Here is a 16,452-nt window from a genome sequence, read left to right as displayed (position 1 = left end):
TGTCACACCACAAAATTATGGAATAGAGGGCTGCAATATTTTGCTTTAATTAAGTTTAATCAAGCTTTGCTTTGACCAATGAATCAAGTACAACTGAGTAAAATATAGAGTTATTTCCCTTCGTATTCCATGGTTCTTTTTGCATTAATGATACAGGGTACGCAGCCCGGTACTGGCTTCCACCCAGAGCAAGTTTTAACGACTCAGTTGGTAGGTGTAAGGCCACTACACTCTCTTCTCTCTCACTAATCACTAACAAACTGTCCTGGACAGACAGTCAGATAGCTGAGGTGTATGCCCAGGACAGCATGCTTGAACCTTAAGCATAAAAATAAGTTGAAATGAAATGATACATTTTTTTTTAAGTTTTAACACAGAAAAAACCCCCAAAAGCAATCCTGTTCAGCATAAAGTAGCAGATTTAGTATCCCACAGCACAGGGTACATTTTAATTGATTACCACTGATCGATCTGTGCAAAGTGATGATTGATCTAAAATTGTTATCTGATTCCCAACACTACAGTAGTGAATAGAATCATATTCTTCATGAGAACATGTAATAAGAGATTAGATTAGAAGTGGGTTTGTAATTTCCTGTCCAAACTGCCAGTTTGCTGTATTATTTATTCCACTCTTCGGCTCGGCTGTGCATGTTGGGTGGGGGAAAACCACCAATTACAGCGAAGAAACGTGCCCTGGGGACTATATGAAACAGTAATTTGTGCCGCAAATGATTAATTCATGCATTGTCTGGAAGCATGGAAATGTGCGTTACAAGCAGTTTATGGTGATTTTCAGTGAGGAAAAACATCGAAAGTTGATGAACTTGTCATGTTAGTGTAAAAGTGATCATAGTGGGTTTGTTTTCGGAATATTCCACAGTTGCTGTTTGGGTATTATTTCATTATTGGAATTGATTATTCAGTTCATAAAGCAAAATAATTGCTTAAACAAATATTAGTTAGAGATAATTGCTCAGATAACATAAAATGTGTGCATCTACAGTACATAAAACAGATCAAGCTGTGCTTCCTGTTTTAAGACATTGGTTTAAAGAAAACAGTATTTGTAAAAACATTATCCTGGTCTATATGTTTTGGTTTGGGTAAATGTTTATCTCTTGATTGTTATATCTGTTATTTTTGGGTCAAAGGTTAATGGCATGTAGTATGAGATGAAAGCCAAATGGTTGACTCAGTTAACTGTGCAAGGAGTGACTTGGTTTAAAAAGATGGGGTTTTTTTGGGTTTTTTAATTAAAACTTGGTTAATGAGAACCAGCATAATAACAAATAGAATGCTACAGTAGTGTCCATTAGATATAATTTATCTTGTAATTCATCAAATAAATGTTATCTAACAGCCGCTCATGTAGGTAGTATTGTCTATGTACATGTATAAATAGTATCAAGTCTATTATCCTCTTTTCTTCCTAATTACATTTTAGAGTCGATGGTTTGATTTATCTAATCATTCCGTCTGAGCTATTTCTGTTTGATTCTTTTCTGCAAAGCATCTCTAGAGTTACACTGTTGTGTAAAGAAGTCATCATACTCTAACGACAAAAACTCTGCTTGGACCGTGTTTTGTTTCTGGATGTTTTCCTCCGCAAGACGGTAATGTCCACAAAAGACTGTATTGTCCACAGCAGACTGTATTAACAATGTTTAAACACTGTAGTATTGGCAGCCCAGCAATCAATACAGTCACAATATCCAGTTGTTGCTTGTGTTCTGTATTCCGTAACTGTAAAAGGAACTGACATCTGGTCAATAAACAATGGGAAATCAATTCTGTATGCAATTGATGGGCGACAAAAAGTTCCCAATGATGCTGAACTATTGACCATCTAAAGTATGATCCATTTTTTTTTTCGCTTTTAGAAGATGTCCAGTAATATTCTGTGTCCGCAGATACCAATCCTTCGAGACATTGTTTCAAACCAATATGATTAGTGTGGACCAGTAAAAGGCGTCTGGGAGTGTGTGTGGGATTCTGAATTGCTAATAATGTATTGCAGTGCTGATGGTGAATTGACTGTTGTAAAAGAAGGATGCTTCTAAGTGAATAGATCACGATGCTGTGGTAGTAGACTAATAAAGGGCTAGTATCTGTATTATACTAATCACCTTGTCCATCCGTCTGTGTCTGTTTCCCTTTCTCTGTCACCAGTTTATGTCTGTTCCATAATTCAGTGAGATGCAGCCCACTGAATAGGAAAGAATCTTTGTTTAATGAGACCTCAGTAGATCTTGAACTGTGGCTAGAGAGAGAGAGAATGAGAGAGAGAGAGAGAGAGAGAATGAGAGAGAGAGAATGAGAGAGAGAGAATGAGAGAGAGAGAATAAGAGAGAGAGAGATGGGGCAGAGAGAGAGATGGGGCAGAGAGAGAGAGAGATGGGGCAGAGAGAGGGAAAAGGATTGAGAGGGAGGAATGGGGAGGGAGGGAGACATATAGGTTACTATAATTGAAAAAGGAGCCAGACATCTTTTATATGCACTTTCCATAGTCATTCCACGGCCTTTGATATACTAGTTGTAGGGCACCATTTTGGGACAGGGGTAAAACCTGAGCCCACAGAGGACAGTTGATCCTGTAACCCATCATACCTCAGGCAAGCACTATACAAACTGAGCTACATCCTGTACTCCTTCCCATTAACAGTGTCAGCCTGCAGTGTGATGGCTTGCAGGATTGTTTCCCTTGGGTTTATTTCATGTACTCTACCTCTGGTATGGGTATCTCAAAAACCATACTGTTTGTGGAGAAAATGTGTATAAAAGACCTGTTGCTGCTAATTGGGAATGTTTCTTCTCTTTTTTTTAATAGCTGCTAATTATATGTACAGAAGAAAAAAAGCTTGAGGATTTTTACAGATTTCCTGATTTTATCACTTCTCAAAAACTTTTCCTATCCTGTCGTAAAAGAGTAGCCTATGTGGCGACAGGGTTTCCTAAAAAAAAAAAAAAAAAAAAATTGTCAGAATGACCATATGTTTGACGTCCAATAGCCGATGATAAGATAAAAAAAAATCAATGTGCTCTAGTGGCGTCGTTAAATAAAAACAAACTTTACTTTCCATGTTTGGTGAATGAAAAAATATTTTTTTATTCAGTGTTTTGAGGTGTTAACAAACTAGCAATTCTTTTCTTTCTTCCCATTTGTTAGCTTTTGTCTAGATACTCCATTGAAGGGTTACTTTATAAAATTGTCATGAATAAACTATTTTTTATTCATACAATTACTTTTATCTAAAATTGTTGTTCCCCATTGTGTCCACATAATTGTTCTGGTAATCTTATTGTGAATATCAGCTTATGTTGAGTACAATTATTCACATATTATAGATGCTTGGAATTAGTTCCTTCATCTTAATTTTCCTGTGTAGACATTGATTTCAAATGATACTTTGTGTGTGAGGAATTTCCGATATTGTTTCATTACTGGACAAGTTATTAAGGCATTTCTGTGAGGTATTGTATCCCGTTCAAGACGTGCTTCGTGATAAGAGTGTGGTCTTATTGATCCGTATTTAACAAGGTAATGGGTGATTTCAGAAACATCATATGATGAAAATGGCTGTATAAACGTGCACAAGCTGGTTTATTGCCTTAAGCTAATATTCTGATATATTCATTATCCTCAACACAAGACTAAAATTGTGCATAATGTTACGTTCATTCGTATTGTTCAACACTGAAGTTGTTAGGTGTAAAAAGAAGAAAAAACAACCCCTCCAAACCTGGATGATTTCAGAGACATCTTAACCAGTATCGAAAAAAATAAATGACTAGTAATGCTCACAAGCCGATAATTGTCCTTAGCTGTTATAATTCTGAAATATTCTGTTTTTAGCATAAAACCAGAGTTGTGCATAGTGTGACAATGTGTTCATGTCTTCAGAATTGGCTAGTTATAGACAAACCATTGACACAATATGACTGCAGGCATCTACCTGATCTGTGCTTGGAGTAGATCTGATGATGGGCTTTTTTGTTTCAGAGTGTTCCATGATACACATAGGTGTGTCAAAGTCTGTTACTTACCAATATTCAAAGTGATTTTCTTCTTTTTCAGCATTTTGGTGGTAAAATCTTGAGTCACAATGGTGTGACTGTATATTAAACCACTAATATGTTTATAATCTTTTTGACACTTTACCTTTGTGTTATTGTACAAAAATATTCAAAGTGATTTTCTTCTTTTGCAGCATTTTGGTGGTAAAATTGTGAGTCACAATGGTGTTGCTGGAGATTGGTTGGCAGGGGACATGAGGGCCCCCAGCCCGGCCAAGGACAGTCCTGCTAACAGCAACCGCAACAGCGCAGCTAGCAGTGACAGTGGCCGTGGAATCAGCACCGGTCATTTGGAGCCAAAGGTGAGTGTTCTAATGAACTGTTAATGGTTTGGGATGGGATGTAGCACCTATATGTTTGTTTTTGTTTAATGACAACACTAGAGGACATTGGATATCAAATATTTGATAATTCTGACATAGAGTCTTAGAGAAAATCTGCTACATATTTCTATTAGCGACTAGGGATCTTTTATATGCACTATCCCCAAAGACAGGACAGCATATACATGTATCATATCCTTTGCTGGATGAGAATAGGAAAGGAAAGGAAGATCATGAGATAGAATCCTAAAATATCTAAATGATATAATTTTTTATGATTCCTTGAAAATCATTCTAGTGGAATCCTAAAAAAACAAAAAAAAAAACCCACCCAAATTCATTGCCTTTATACCAGTCATTGGGCATTGGATGGATGGGACAAAACAACAATCAGAGAATGGGTCAACTGAGGTGTTTGGATACTATGGCCCAAACACCTCGGGTGAACACTATACCTAGCTAAGTCGAGTCCTCGCGTCAAGTATCATAGGGATCATAGAAGCAAACCCATTATCGTTGTTTTTCCACAATTATAATTAGTACTTGACTGGCAATGGCATGTGTTGTCCTGTCTAGCAGGTGAGAAAATTTATATAAATTTATGATCTCTTGCTGTTATTTGGTAGGAGGAACCACTATGGCAGAAAAATGTTTCCCTCTTGCTCTAGAGTAAATGTTGCAATTACCATATGTTAGACACCAAGTAGCCGTTGTTTGAACATGTGCCATTCATTTTTATTTATTTTTATAGCATTAAAGATTTAGGTCAAAATAAATAAATATTATACCATATTTATTTACCTGTCTGACTTTAAAAAGTAATCCATGTATCTCATCCCATCTTTTCCTTTTTATTCTGACAGTTATAGTTCTTAGTGACATGCAATAACTCAGTAAAACTGATTTGTTTAAAACATGTGATCTAATATAATAAATCATGTATTTGCATCTGCATGGTTTATGATTGCATTTTGTTTGTTTAGGTTTGTTTGGGGGGGGGGGGGGATTTGAGGGGTAGGATGGGGGGTGGCCTTTGAGTTTCTGTGACATACACATGTATGCAATAGCTTTTTAGTGTTTCTGCCAGAATTTTTTTTTGGGGTATGGCACTATAACATTAAATATTTACTGTGTGTGTAGGGGATATGGGGCCCTCCCCCAGAAAGAAAATGGATTAGGGTTAGGTTTAAGAAGACCACACAGTAATGATCAGAGTCATTTATTTTGTCAGTAGGTCAACTTAAAAAATAAAATATGCAACAAAAAAATTGGGCATGGCGCCATACCCATTTTACCATCTGGCAGAAACCCTGCTTTTATATGTAGTATACAGAGTCAAAAGGAAATTTTTAAAGTCATAACTCTACTCATACTTTAGTACACAAAACACTACCTGTACCTACACTAGTTTAGGTGAAGAGTAATTTCAACAGAAAAGGTTCATCTTGTTAAAAACCACCACCAAAAAAATATGTTGGAGGTTCTATATATATATATATATATATATATATATAGGTAATGTGAAGGTGATGGATCAGCAAGTGGTCTACTAACAGGTAACATACTTTATGACTGAACACTTGTCAGTTACCGGTAGTTGGCTGTAGGTTTTGTTTCATGATAGATTTTACTACAAGTACTGGATGTTTTATCTACCTAACTGTACTTGTGTTGTCAGAATTCACAGTTTTCAGCAGATTGGACTGATGTTTGTTCTGGCCCGGTCTCTCTGTCTCTCTTGCTCTCTTGCTCTCTCTCTCTCTTTCTCTCTCTCTCTCTCTCTCTCTCTCTCTCTCCTCTTTCTGTCTCTCTGTCTCTCTCTCTCTCTCTCTCTCTCTCTCTCTCTCTCTCTCTCTCTCTCTCTCTCTCTCTCTCTCTCCCTCCCTCCCTCTCCCTCTCTCTCTCTCTCTCTCTCTCCCTCTCTCTCTCTCTCTCTCTCTCTCTCTCTCCCTCTCTCTCTCTCTCTCTCTCTCTCTCTCTCTCCTCTCTCTCTCTCTCTCTCTGTCTCTCTCTCTCTCCCCCTTTCTCCCTCTCCCTGTGTAAAGTACAAAATAATTATTTACTAGTAGGTGCTATACATTATTAACACCTGTTGGTTGGTTGTAGATTTCCATTGATAGATTTACTGTTTTATAGTACTGAAAACTGGTATAATAAACTAATTCTCTGGAATTCATTTTCAACAGTTTGGAAAGGTTTAGTTTTTTTATCTTTCCCCATTAACTGTATCATGTAACCTAGAATGTGGTACCTAGTAATAGATGTTCCAGTATTATACATTGTTAACACCTGTTGGCTGGTTGTAGATTTTCACTGATGGATTTATTGTTTCAAAATACTGAAAACTGATATAAGGAGAAAAACAATTCAGCAGTTCAGAAAGGCCGTTTTATTTGTACTGTTTCTGGTAATGCTTAGTGTATGCTATTATCACTTGTTGACTAATTGTAATATATATTACTCAAAACAATTTAAGGGTAAAATGTTTAAAAGTAAGCCAGTCTACAAAAAAAAAAAAAAAGTAAAAGAATTTGCACTTTAACACATACACATATACAGTTCAGATGGAGACAGGTGTATTTAACTTAATATTTGCAATTTGTCAAGTCACACATGATTTTTTTAATATCTTTGTTATTTATCAAATCACTCAACATGATTTGTCAGTATTTTATTATTTATCAAGTCATGCCAAATGATTTTTTAGTATCTTTGTTATTTATCAAGTCACGCTAAATGATTTTTCAGTGTGTTATTTATCAAGTCATGCCAAATGATTTTTCAGTATCTGTCATTTATCAAGTCACACAACATGATTTGTCAGTATCTGTTATTTATCAAGTTGTACAAAATTATTTTTCAGTATCTTTGTTATTTATCAAATCGCACAAAATGAATTTTTTCCCCCTATCTGCTACCACAAAATCTTACAAGCATGAGGCCTAAAAGCTAATAAATATACATGTGATATTTTGTTATTTTTGTTAATTATCCATATGATTTGCAGCAAATTGCATTCTGTATGCAGTACATGGATACTTGTTGATCTTGTCCAACTCTGTTTTGATACACTTTTAGTAGTCTGGAGTTCCTCTCTTGTGTTAATGGTAATTTCTCACATAAGATAATTTTGTCTGCGTGCCAAAGACTGCATCAAGTCGCTTTGTGGTGCGGAATATCCGCGCCTCCAGCTGTTGTGTCTCTACTTAGTGAACTGAGAGAATTCCAAGACGTGAATGGAATATTTACATAAAGGAAATTATCAAGTGATAAAAACAATACGATAACATGCTAATTTTTGTGCTCTTCAGTCATGTCAAGACTTAGGTTATTTTGTGTGGATTTGTTTTTTTTTCACTATTTCATTTTTGTTTGTTTGTTTGTTTGTTTTTGTATTTCTCAAGTTTTCCAAAACCATGCAGTTCTTGGCTATGGATACAACTCCAGTCTTATCACTGTACCAGAATTGTTCAGTGCATGGGTGGAAGGATTTTTTTATATACCTACAAAACTAAAATTTAATTTAAAGTTGGTTTTATTGGACACCAGTAGAACACATTGATTTATTATCGGCTATTAGAAGGAAGGAAAGAAATGTTTTATTTAACGATGCACTCAACACATTTTATTTACGTTTATATGGCATCGGACCATGTCTGTGGGATGGTGCATATAAAAGATCCCTTGCTGCTAATCGAAAAGAGTAGCCCATGAAGTTAAAACAGCGGGTTTCCTTTCTCAATATCTGTGTGGCCTTTAACCATATTTCTGACACCATAAATAAAATGTGTTCAGTGTGTCATTAAATAAAACATTTTCTTCCTTCATAATCATTGATGGAACTACTGGTAATAATCATTGATGGAACTACTGGTAATAATCATTGATGGAACTACTGGTAATAATCATTGATGGAACTACTGGTAATAATCATTGATGGAACTACTGGTAATAAACAGGGCCAGCTCTGGCACTCGCCAAATTTGCCAATTGCACAATTCAAAAACAGTTGGCTGATTTTATTTTAATTTGGCGAAATAATTTCATGAAATAATTGATATTTCGTTTTTGTAGTTTAATATATAATTTGGAGAACATTTCTGCTGATCCAGAGCTAGCCCTGATAAATATATGCCTTTTTCCATTAACTATTAAACTGTAAATCAGTTGTTGAAGTCCGTTATTGTCATTTCAGTTATTACCATTAGAGATGTTTATGGTTGAATTAATTCTTTCATTATTTCTTGTTACCATCACTAGGTTGACATGATCCTATAACAACAAAAAAGCTTAATAGGATAACAAATGTTGAACGAATCAGTTAGTGCATTATTCGAAAGAGGCTCAAAACACAATATACTGTTTGTATATAAATTAAATGCAATAGATGTTGGTAAATAGTAGTGGGTGAGATTAGTGCAGTAGAAATGAGTATTAATGGGTCGAATGGAAATGTTTCCATTATATGTAAAATCCTACACTTCATTTAATAATTTAGTGTATAATGTAAATGGCATGTATTTAAAGGATAGCACACCGCATGGTATTTGTTACACCATTTGTATAGCACTATAAAGCAAGATCGATTTATATATGACATGTATTTAAAGGATAGCACACTGCATGGCATTTGTTACACTATTTGTGTGGCACTATAAAGCAAGATCGATTTTTTCAATGTACAGTGAAACCCATCTAAACCAGACACCCACAGGACCAAGTAAAAAGTCTCATTTTAAGGGGTATCTGGTTTAGAGAGGTTTTCTTAGGTACTGGTATTTAAAATGAGACTGCAAAAAACGTCTGGTTTTCAGGGAATTCTGGTTTACAGAGGGTCTGGTTTTTAAGTGTTTCATTGTATATGTACATTAGACAGATGCTATAACCACTGGACTATATTCCATTCAGTACATCACAATATATTAGTCCTGGCTGTCGGTTTACAAGATTTTTTTTTTTTTTTTAATTAAAAATTAAAAAATCCATTATTGTAGAATAATATGAATAAATTACTGATTTAAAAACCATAGTATAAGGTTCACTGAATGTAATAATAGAGAAGTACATATATGAATAGTAAATATATATTTAAAATTGATGACTTTATGTCAGTAGAGAACATGCATTAGTATTTGGGGTTTTTACAGGTTCGATGAAAATTATGATTAGAGCAATATGAATAAGGGTTTAAAATTCCAAGCTTAACACCAGTAGGTACCATGTATATATTACATTGTTGTTGCTTATGAGTCATAGTTTATTCACCTGGTGAAGTATAACTATAAGTAGATTCAAAGTCCTGAAGGGAGATAACATCTTGGCAGCTGTTTGTTTTTAGTTATTTGCAAGACAGCGGGTCATAATACCCTGCCGAAGTTTATTTAACACAGAAATTCCAGCCCGCTGCCTTTCATAGTCGGGATTTTCAATCAAGCTACCCTGTCTGACAAACATGCATGTTATGTAGCATAAGGAATCCTCTTTACTTCGGAAGTCTGTTTAGTTAACAAGCAACGAGAATGTGCTAATTAATTGTTTTGTTGTACACGTTACATTTTTGCAGTTAATTGTTTTACACAGTCTTTTACAAGTTGTGGATGCTGTGTTTGAAAAAAAAAGAGAAAAGCTTTCATAAAATACCAGTTTAACATAGGCTAAAGCTAATGCCATAAATTCTACAAAAACAAAATGTTTGTGTAAACATACATGTTATTGCATGTGCACAGACACATCTGTTTTATTCCTTGAACATCACGTAACACTTCCATGTCAACTCATTGAGTCCGAAGGAGATATGACTTAAAATGTTCTTGTTTTGGTCCTGTAAAATTATATATCATATGTGAACTAAAATATCCTTTAAAACATCTGAAAAATGTTGTTCAAGACAAGACATTGTTATTTATTCTCCAAAAATTACATTTGAGACCTTCCAGAGATGAAAATGTGTAGAGAAAACACGTACATGTATCTTTACCTCTAAAATAGCTTTCACCTCACTCCAGCTCCACCCCCAACCCCCGCTTAAAATATCATTCATACAGGACAGTATGCCTATATTTTGACCTGCATCATACATTTATAGGGTGTTGGGGAACATTTTGTTCAGTTCTGTGTCATAAGTGTAAGAGATCGCTACACAGTTTTACAACATTAAACAGTAGTTGCTAAACAATTTTCAGTTCACTAGAAATATTGCTAACCAAGATTTTGAAAACAAAATGTTCCCTGGGTGTTCTTGTGTTTTGCTTGAATTGACAGCCTTTTGTATCAGGTTTTTGAAGGAGTTTGCAGTCATAAAATACAAACCAAAAAACCCACATTATTATTTGCTATGTCTAGTTATGGATAATTCATAGAATATCCCATCTGTATTAATTGTGTATTATCACCCTACTCTCTCAGAAACTCAGGAATTTACCACAAACAGATCCAACTGTACTATTTAGGAAACTCTAATTTTGGATACAAAAACACAACCAACAACACCTCCCGAGATGCTATCAGATCCGTATATCATGCATCTTTTAAAAATAGCAATCCATGTTTCTTTTCACAAGCTTGTTGTGCATGCACAAATTAGTGCTCAGTTTATCGGCATTTGAACAGATTGAGTTACACGCTCATCACTTGAAATAATGCAGAGTTATAAAAAAAAAAAACAGAAAAAGACAGAAAAAGACCATAAAAAAAAACATCGAGCCAATTGCTCCTTCTCTGTTTTGTTTTGTACACCACAGATGTTTTGAAGTATCGTGAGAAATGCATCTTGTGTGAAAAATGCATCTGTCAGTGTTTGCACATTTTGAATTGCTGATGCTCATCTCCGATCGGACCTGCTGCTAGCTGCAGGTCTGATAGATTCCCTGCACCTTGCGGTAGTCAGGTTTGACAAATTGCTCACACAGTTTGGTGAGACTGCTGTGAAGGAAAATATGTCAACACTCGCTATAAGTGGAATAATCATTAGATCTGTTTGTTTGCTGTTGATGGGAGTATTCATCAACATTGCCAGTTCGCGGGTTACATGTGTATAAGCATAAAACATTGTACATGTGATGCATACATGTGCATATACATCAATTATAGAATGCTGTAAATGGCAATATGATAAGTTGCAGAGCATATGATGATGGTTTGTTTGTTTAATGGAAATGTAGTTTAATGTTAATATTTCCTTGCATCACTATTTCATATCTTGATTATGATGTTCACCTGATGCATGGTCGGTCTGGGATCAATCCCCATCAATGGGTCCATTGCGCTATTTCTCGTTCCAGCCAGTGCACCACGACTGGTACATCAAAGGCTGTGATATGTGCTATCCATTCTGTGGGATTGTGCATATAAAAGATTCCTTGCTACTAATGGAAACATCCAACAGGTTTCCACTCTAAGACTATATGTCAAAATTACCAAATGTTTGACATCCAATAGCCAATGGTTAATAAACAAAACAAACTAACTTTTTTTTTTATCTTGATTATGATTATGCATCATACATTTCCCATCACAAATATAATCATACATCATGCAGGGAATTATTCCCTATCCTGAATTTAAATATATACATCATACAGGTATTCTCCATCTAAAAAATAACCACACTTTATTATATTAAATATTTCCAGACTTTAATGATAAAATCTGCATGGATCATATATGGCATTTGAATTTTTATTCAGTTTAGGGGCACTTTTGAAAATCAATAACTTGTGAAATAAACATGATACAATGACACCATACATAATTTATATAGGGCACAAACTTAAGAATTTTGTCACTCACATACATTTTTTTAAAACAGCTACCAACAGTACTTGTAAGTCTGCCTACGACAAGTGACTTTTGCAGCAAATAGCCATGTCTTGAAGGTTATTTTGCTGTATGTAGACATATTTTGAATGTACAAATGTTAAATACTGGCAGATAATGTCCACCAAATGTATTAATTTTGCAGTTGTTGAGCAGCTTTACGGATGACGGCAATAATTTTTATCCAACAGCACAAATATACCATTGGTGATGCTCATGTCCTATGGCAATTTATATCTCAAAGATGGCTATTGCTGTTGGTGCCCTTGTTACGTTCGAGGCTAGTAGACATTTTCACTAAACATTCAGTTCGGAAATGTTTGTTCAATTTGAATGAGACTGTTTATATAAAAAAACAAAACAAATTAAAGAGATAAAAAGTCGAAAGTGGGCAGTATGACCACAGATGCAAAGTCCAACCAGAGGAGACTATAGGTTTCATTTCCATCGATCTGTCTGTCCGTCCATCCATCCGTCCAACCATCACAATGCCTTGAGATATTGAACTGAAATTTTGTGTATAGTTTTATCATGTACTGTTACAGATCAAGTTTGACTTTCAATTTACCAATTTTTCACAGAGTTATGGTCCTTGAATTTAGGAGATAACAGAAACTTGTTGGCCCCAGTATAGGGACATGTATTGCTTTAGCAGTACATACAGAATGCTTGTTTTTCTTGTGATTGTGTGAGTTAACTACTGTCTAATTTTACTACAATAATGTGCATTATATTTTGTCTTACAGATCCACAATCTGGTGACAGTTCAGGTGAACAGCCAGCACCGCCTGTCAGGGCAGAGCTACGAGTCGGGGGTGTCTTCGCGACAGAGCTACCACAGCACATCGAGCTCCAGCCTCGGCAGTCTCGACCGGCTGGAGGAGAGCGGCTACGCCAGCACCATCAACGTGGCCGAACTCTTCCAGGCAGGGCTGCAGGTCAGTGTCACGTTGCTCAATTTAGAGTGAAGGAATGAACAATTGATTTAATGGATTGACTGACTGACTGATGATGATTGTATGGCTGGCTGACTGGCTGATGATGATTGTATGGCTGGCGGACTGGCTGATGATGATTGTATGGCTGGCAGACTGGCTGATGATGATTGTATGGCTGGCTGACTGGCTGATGATGATTGTATGGCTGGCGGACTGGCTGATGATGATTGTATGGCTGATGATTGACTGGCTAATGATGATTGTATGGCTGGCTGACTGGCTGATGATGATTGTATGGCTGGCAGACTGGCTGATGATTGACTGGCTGATGATGATTGTATGGCTGGCTGACTGGCTGATGATGATTGTATGGCTGGCTGGCTGACTGGCTGATGATTGAATGACTGGCTGACTAGCTGATGATATTTCAAGGCTGGAAATTGACAAGAAGCACTCAAAATACACAATGCTTTCTGATAATCAATTTCACAAGCAGCTTCTGCTTTCTGTTTTTACCATTTCATGTGTGTGCTGGATTGACATCATGAACTGAGCCTTTTTTCTGATGTTATACTACATGTACGGGCGGGATGTAGCCCAGTGGTAAAGCATTATGTTTATATTAGGACCATCAGTATTAAATTATACATTGTGGAACCCCCCCCCCCCCCCCCCCCCCCCCCCAAAAAAAAAACAAACAACAAAAAAACAACAAAAATTTGACATAAAACGTGAGTAAAGTTTTTATTAAAAAAATACATGTGGTCAAGAACTGCTTATCAGTTTCCAACATTCACTTCCAGATTACAAATGTTAGAAGCAGAGCTTGCTCCCCATTTCACAAAATGAATTTGGAGCCTTGAATTTGGCAAATTGCATTTGGACAACAAATCAAATTTAAAAAGTTTTTTTGCAAAACAAAATGCAAAAAAAAAGAGGAAAAAAAGGCCCCTTTAAACATTAATTTTTGTATCAGTTTTTTTGTGTGAATTTTGAGCCCTGAAGTTGGCAAATTGGGTTTTTAACACAAATCAAATTAAAAAGATTTGTTGCAAAAGAAAATGCAAGAAAATAGGTCTGTGTAAACATTAATTCTTGTATAATTTTTGGGTGAAATTTTTTTTATGATAAGTATTTGCCAAATTCAGCTTTAATTCAGATTTGTTGAAGTATAACATAGTGCCCTGAATAATCGATATATTTCATTGTGTGGAAGATTTCAATTGGGAGCACAGAGCATAAATGTTCACATTTACAATCATTCAGTTACATGGTGCAATATTAGGTTCTGAGAATAAAAGTAGTTATGACTGTTTTTACACAGACAGATTTGAGTACGCTTTGAAACTGAGCAAAAAGCTGTTGAGGTAGCTATAAATATTTTAGCACTGTGAATTACTTTGGGGAAAAAATGAAAAAAACTTTTTGAGATAGTCTTGGCAGCTTCAGACTTTCTCTCTTAATGTGGTGGTGGGACTTAGCTCAGTTGGTAGAGTGCTCGGCTCAAGTGATTGGGTCGTAGATTTGAACCTCCTCAGCTGACTCATTGGGTTTATTTTTTTCTTGTCTCAACCATTGACCAACAACTGGGATATTGCATACTGTGGTATGTGCTGTCCTATCTTGAAAAGTGCATATAAAAGGTCCCTCAATGCTAATGGAGAAAATTTAGCAGGTTTCATTTGAAGAGTATGTATCAGAATTTAAACATGTTTTGACATCCAGTGGCCGATCCGACGACATATAACCGTAAATAAAATGTATTGAGTGCATCGTTAAATAAAACATTTCCTTCCTTCCAGCGGCCGATGATTAATGAATCAATGTGTTCAACTTCTAGTGGTGGTGTTTAACAAAACACAGGCCTGTAGGAACAGGTGGGGTGGGGAGAGACAGCCTCACCTCCCCTCCCCACTTGAGGACAATAATGTACATATAAATAAAGATAAAACTCTGGCTTGTTTCACCACTAGAGACTGTGGCCCTCAACACTAGAGAATGTCCTCACCCCCAACCCCTCATTCCAGGTGTCATTTCTATGGGCCTGAGACATACTTTAACTTTTCTCGTTCAAGCCAGTGCACCACGACTGGTATTTCAAAGGCTGTGGTATGTGCTATCCTGTCTGTGGGATGGTGCATATAAAAGATCCCTTGCTGCTAATTGAAAAGAGTAGCCCATGAAGTGGTGACAGCAGGTTATCTTTCTCAATATCTATGTGGACCATAACCATATGTCTGACACCATATAACCGTAAATAAAATGTGTTGAGTGCGTCGTTAAATAAAACATTTCCTTCCTTCCTTTACTTTAACTTTTCTCCATCAGTACCCCAAACTATGAATATTAATACTGTTTTATTGGTATTTTTGTTTGAGTTCATCATAAAAAAAAATGTTTTAACAAGATTTCATCTTTTAATTGTTTTATGACAGGATTGTGAAGTCATGCATGCATGGTTGGCAGACCTTCATTTTGAGGAGTACTACAACAATTTCCATCAAGCAGGTTACGACATGCCCACAGTCTCGCGCATGACCCCAGAGGTGAGTTTTGGTGTATTTTGTAACATCTGTTCATAATTATCACATGAGTCAACTCATAAATATTATGTTGGGTGGGTAAATTATTTTGGTGAAATAACAAAGTGGAAGGGTAAAAGATTTCAAACACATGGTATATTTTTTATCTTTTTTATCTTTTAAATAAAAATTTTTTTTAAATCTTGGTAAACATTGTTGATGTCAAAGTTGTAATTAAAAAAAATAGAGAATAATTTATAAACATTTCGTCTGGATAAGCATTTTCTTATTAATATCTAAAATGATACACTGTATACTAAATAGATTTTTGTTTTCGCCATGTTATTGGAAAAAGATAAAACTGTTGTGGTTTCTTGTGGCTGTTGAACGAATTGTATTTCGTGATTACTTTTAAAGCTTCTGCTGACATATGTGCACCTTGTAATTTGTTTTCTAATGAAGACCTATAACACTGGTGGTCAAGACTATTTTCTCTGTTTTCATTCAGGATTTGACAGCGGTCGGGATTACGAAACCTGTACACCGTAAACGACTGAAAGCCGAGATAGCCCGGCTCAATATTCATGATGGCATTCCCGACTTTAGACCAGTATGTGCTGTTTAATATTATTTAGACCAGTATGTCCTATTATTTAGACCAGAACTTGTGTTACGGTCACAGACTGTCAAGGATCTAAAGTGCATTTTAAGAGCGGGATGTAGCCCAGAGGTAAAGTGCTCGCCTGATTTGCAATTGGTGTGGGATCAATCCCTGTC

General features: G+C 35.9%; 1 protein-coding gene across 1 annotated transcript in view; it reads left to right on the top strand.

Annotated features, from left to right (window-relative positions):
- The window catches only part of LOC121379305 (caskin-2-like), a 211,270-nt gene that overhangs the window by 172,237 nt on the left and 22,581 nt on the right, over positions 1-16,452 (top strand). The window contains exons 13-16 of the mRNA XM_041507859.1: positions 4,212-4,379; positions 12,962-13,153; positions 15,589-15,699; positions 16,184-16,285. Of these exons, the coding sequence (XP_041363793.1) occupies positions 4,212-4,379; positions 12,962-13,153; positions 15,589-15,699; positions 16,184-16,285 (573 nt within the window). The remainder of the gene's footprint in view (positions 1-4,211; positions 4,380-12,961; positions 13,154-15,588; positions 15,700-16,183; positions 16,286-16,452) is intronic.

The sequence above is a fragment of the Gigantopelta aegis genome, chromosome 8 (assembly GCF_016097555.1).
Source record: "Gigantopelta aegis isolate Gae_Host chromosome 8, Gae_host_genome, whole genome shotgun sequence".
NCBI classification, from domain to species: domain Eukaryota; kingdom Metazoa; phylum Mollusca; class Gastropoda; order Neomphalida; family Peltospiridae; genus Gigantopelta; species Gigantopelta aegis.
Note: the sequence above shows the minus strand (reverse complement) of the source record. Positions and strands in the feature narration are given on the sequence as shown.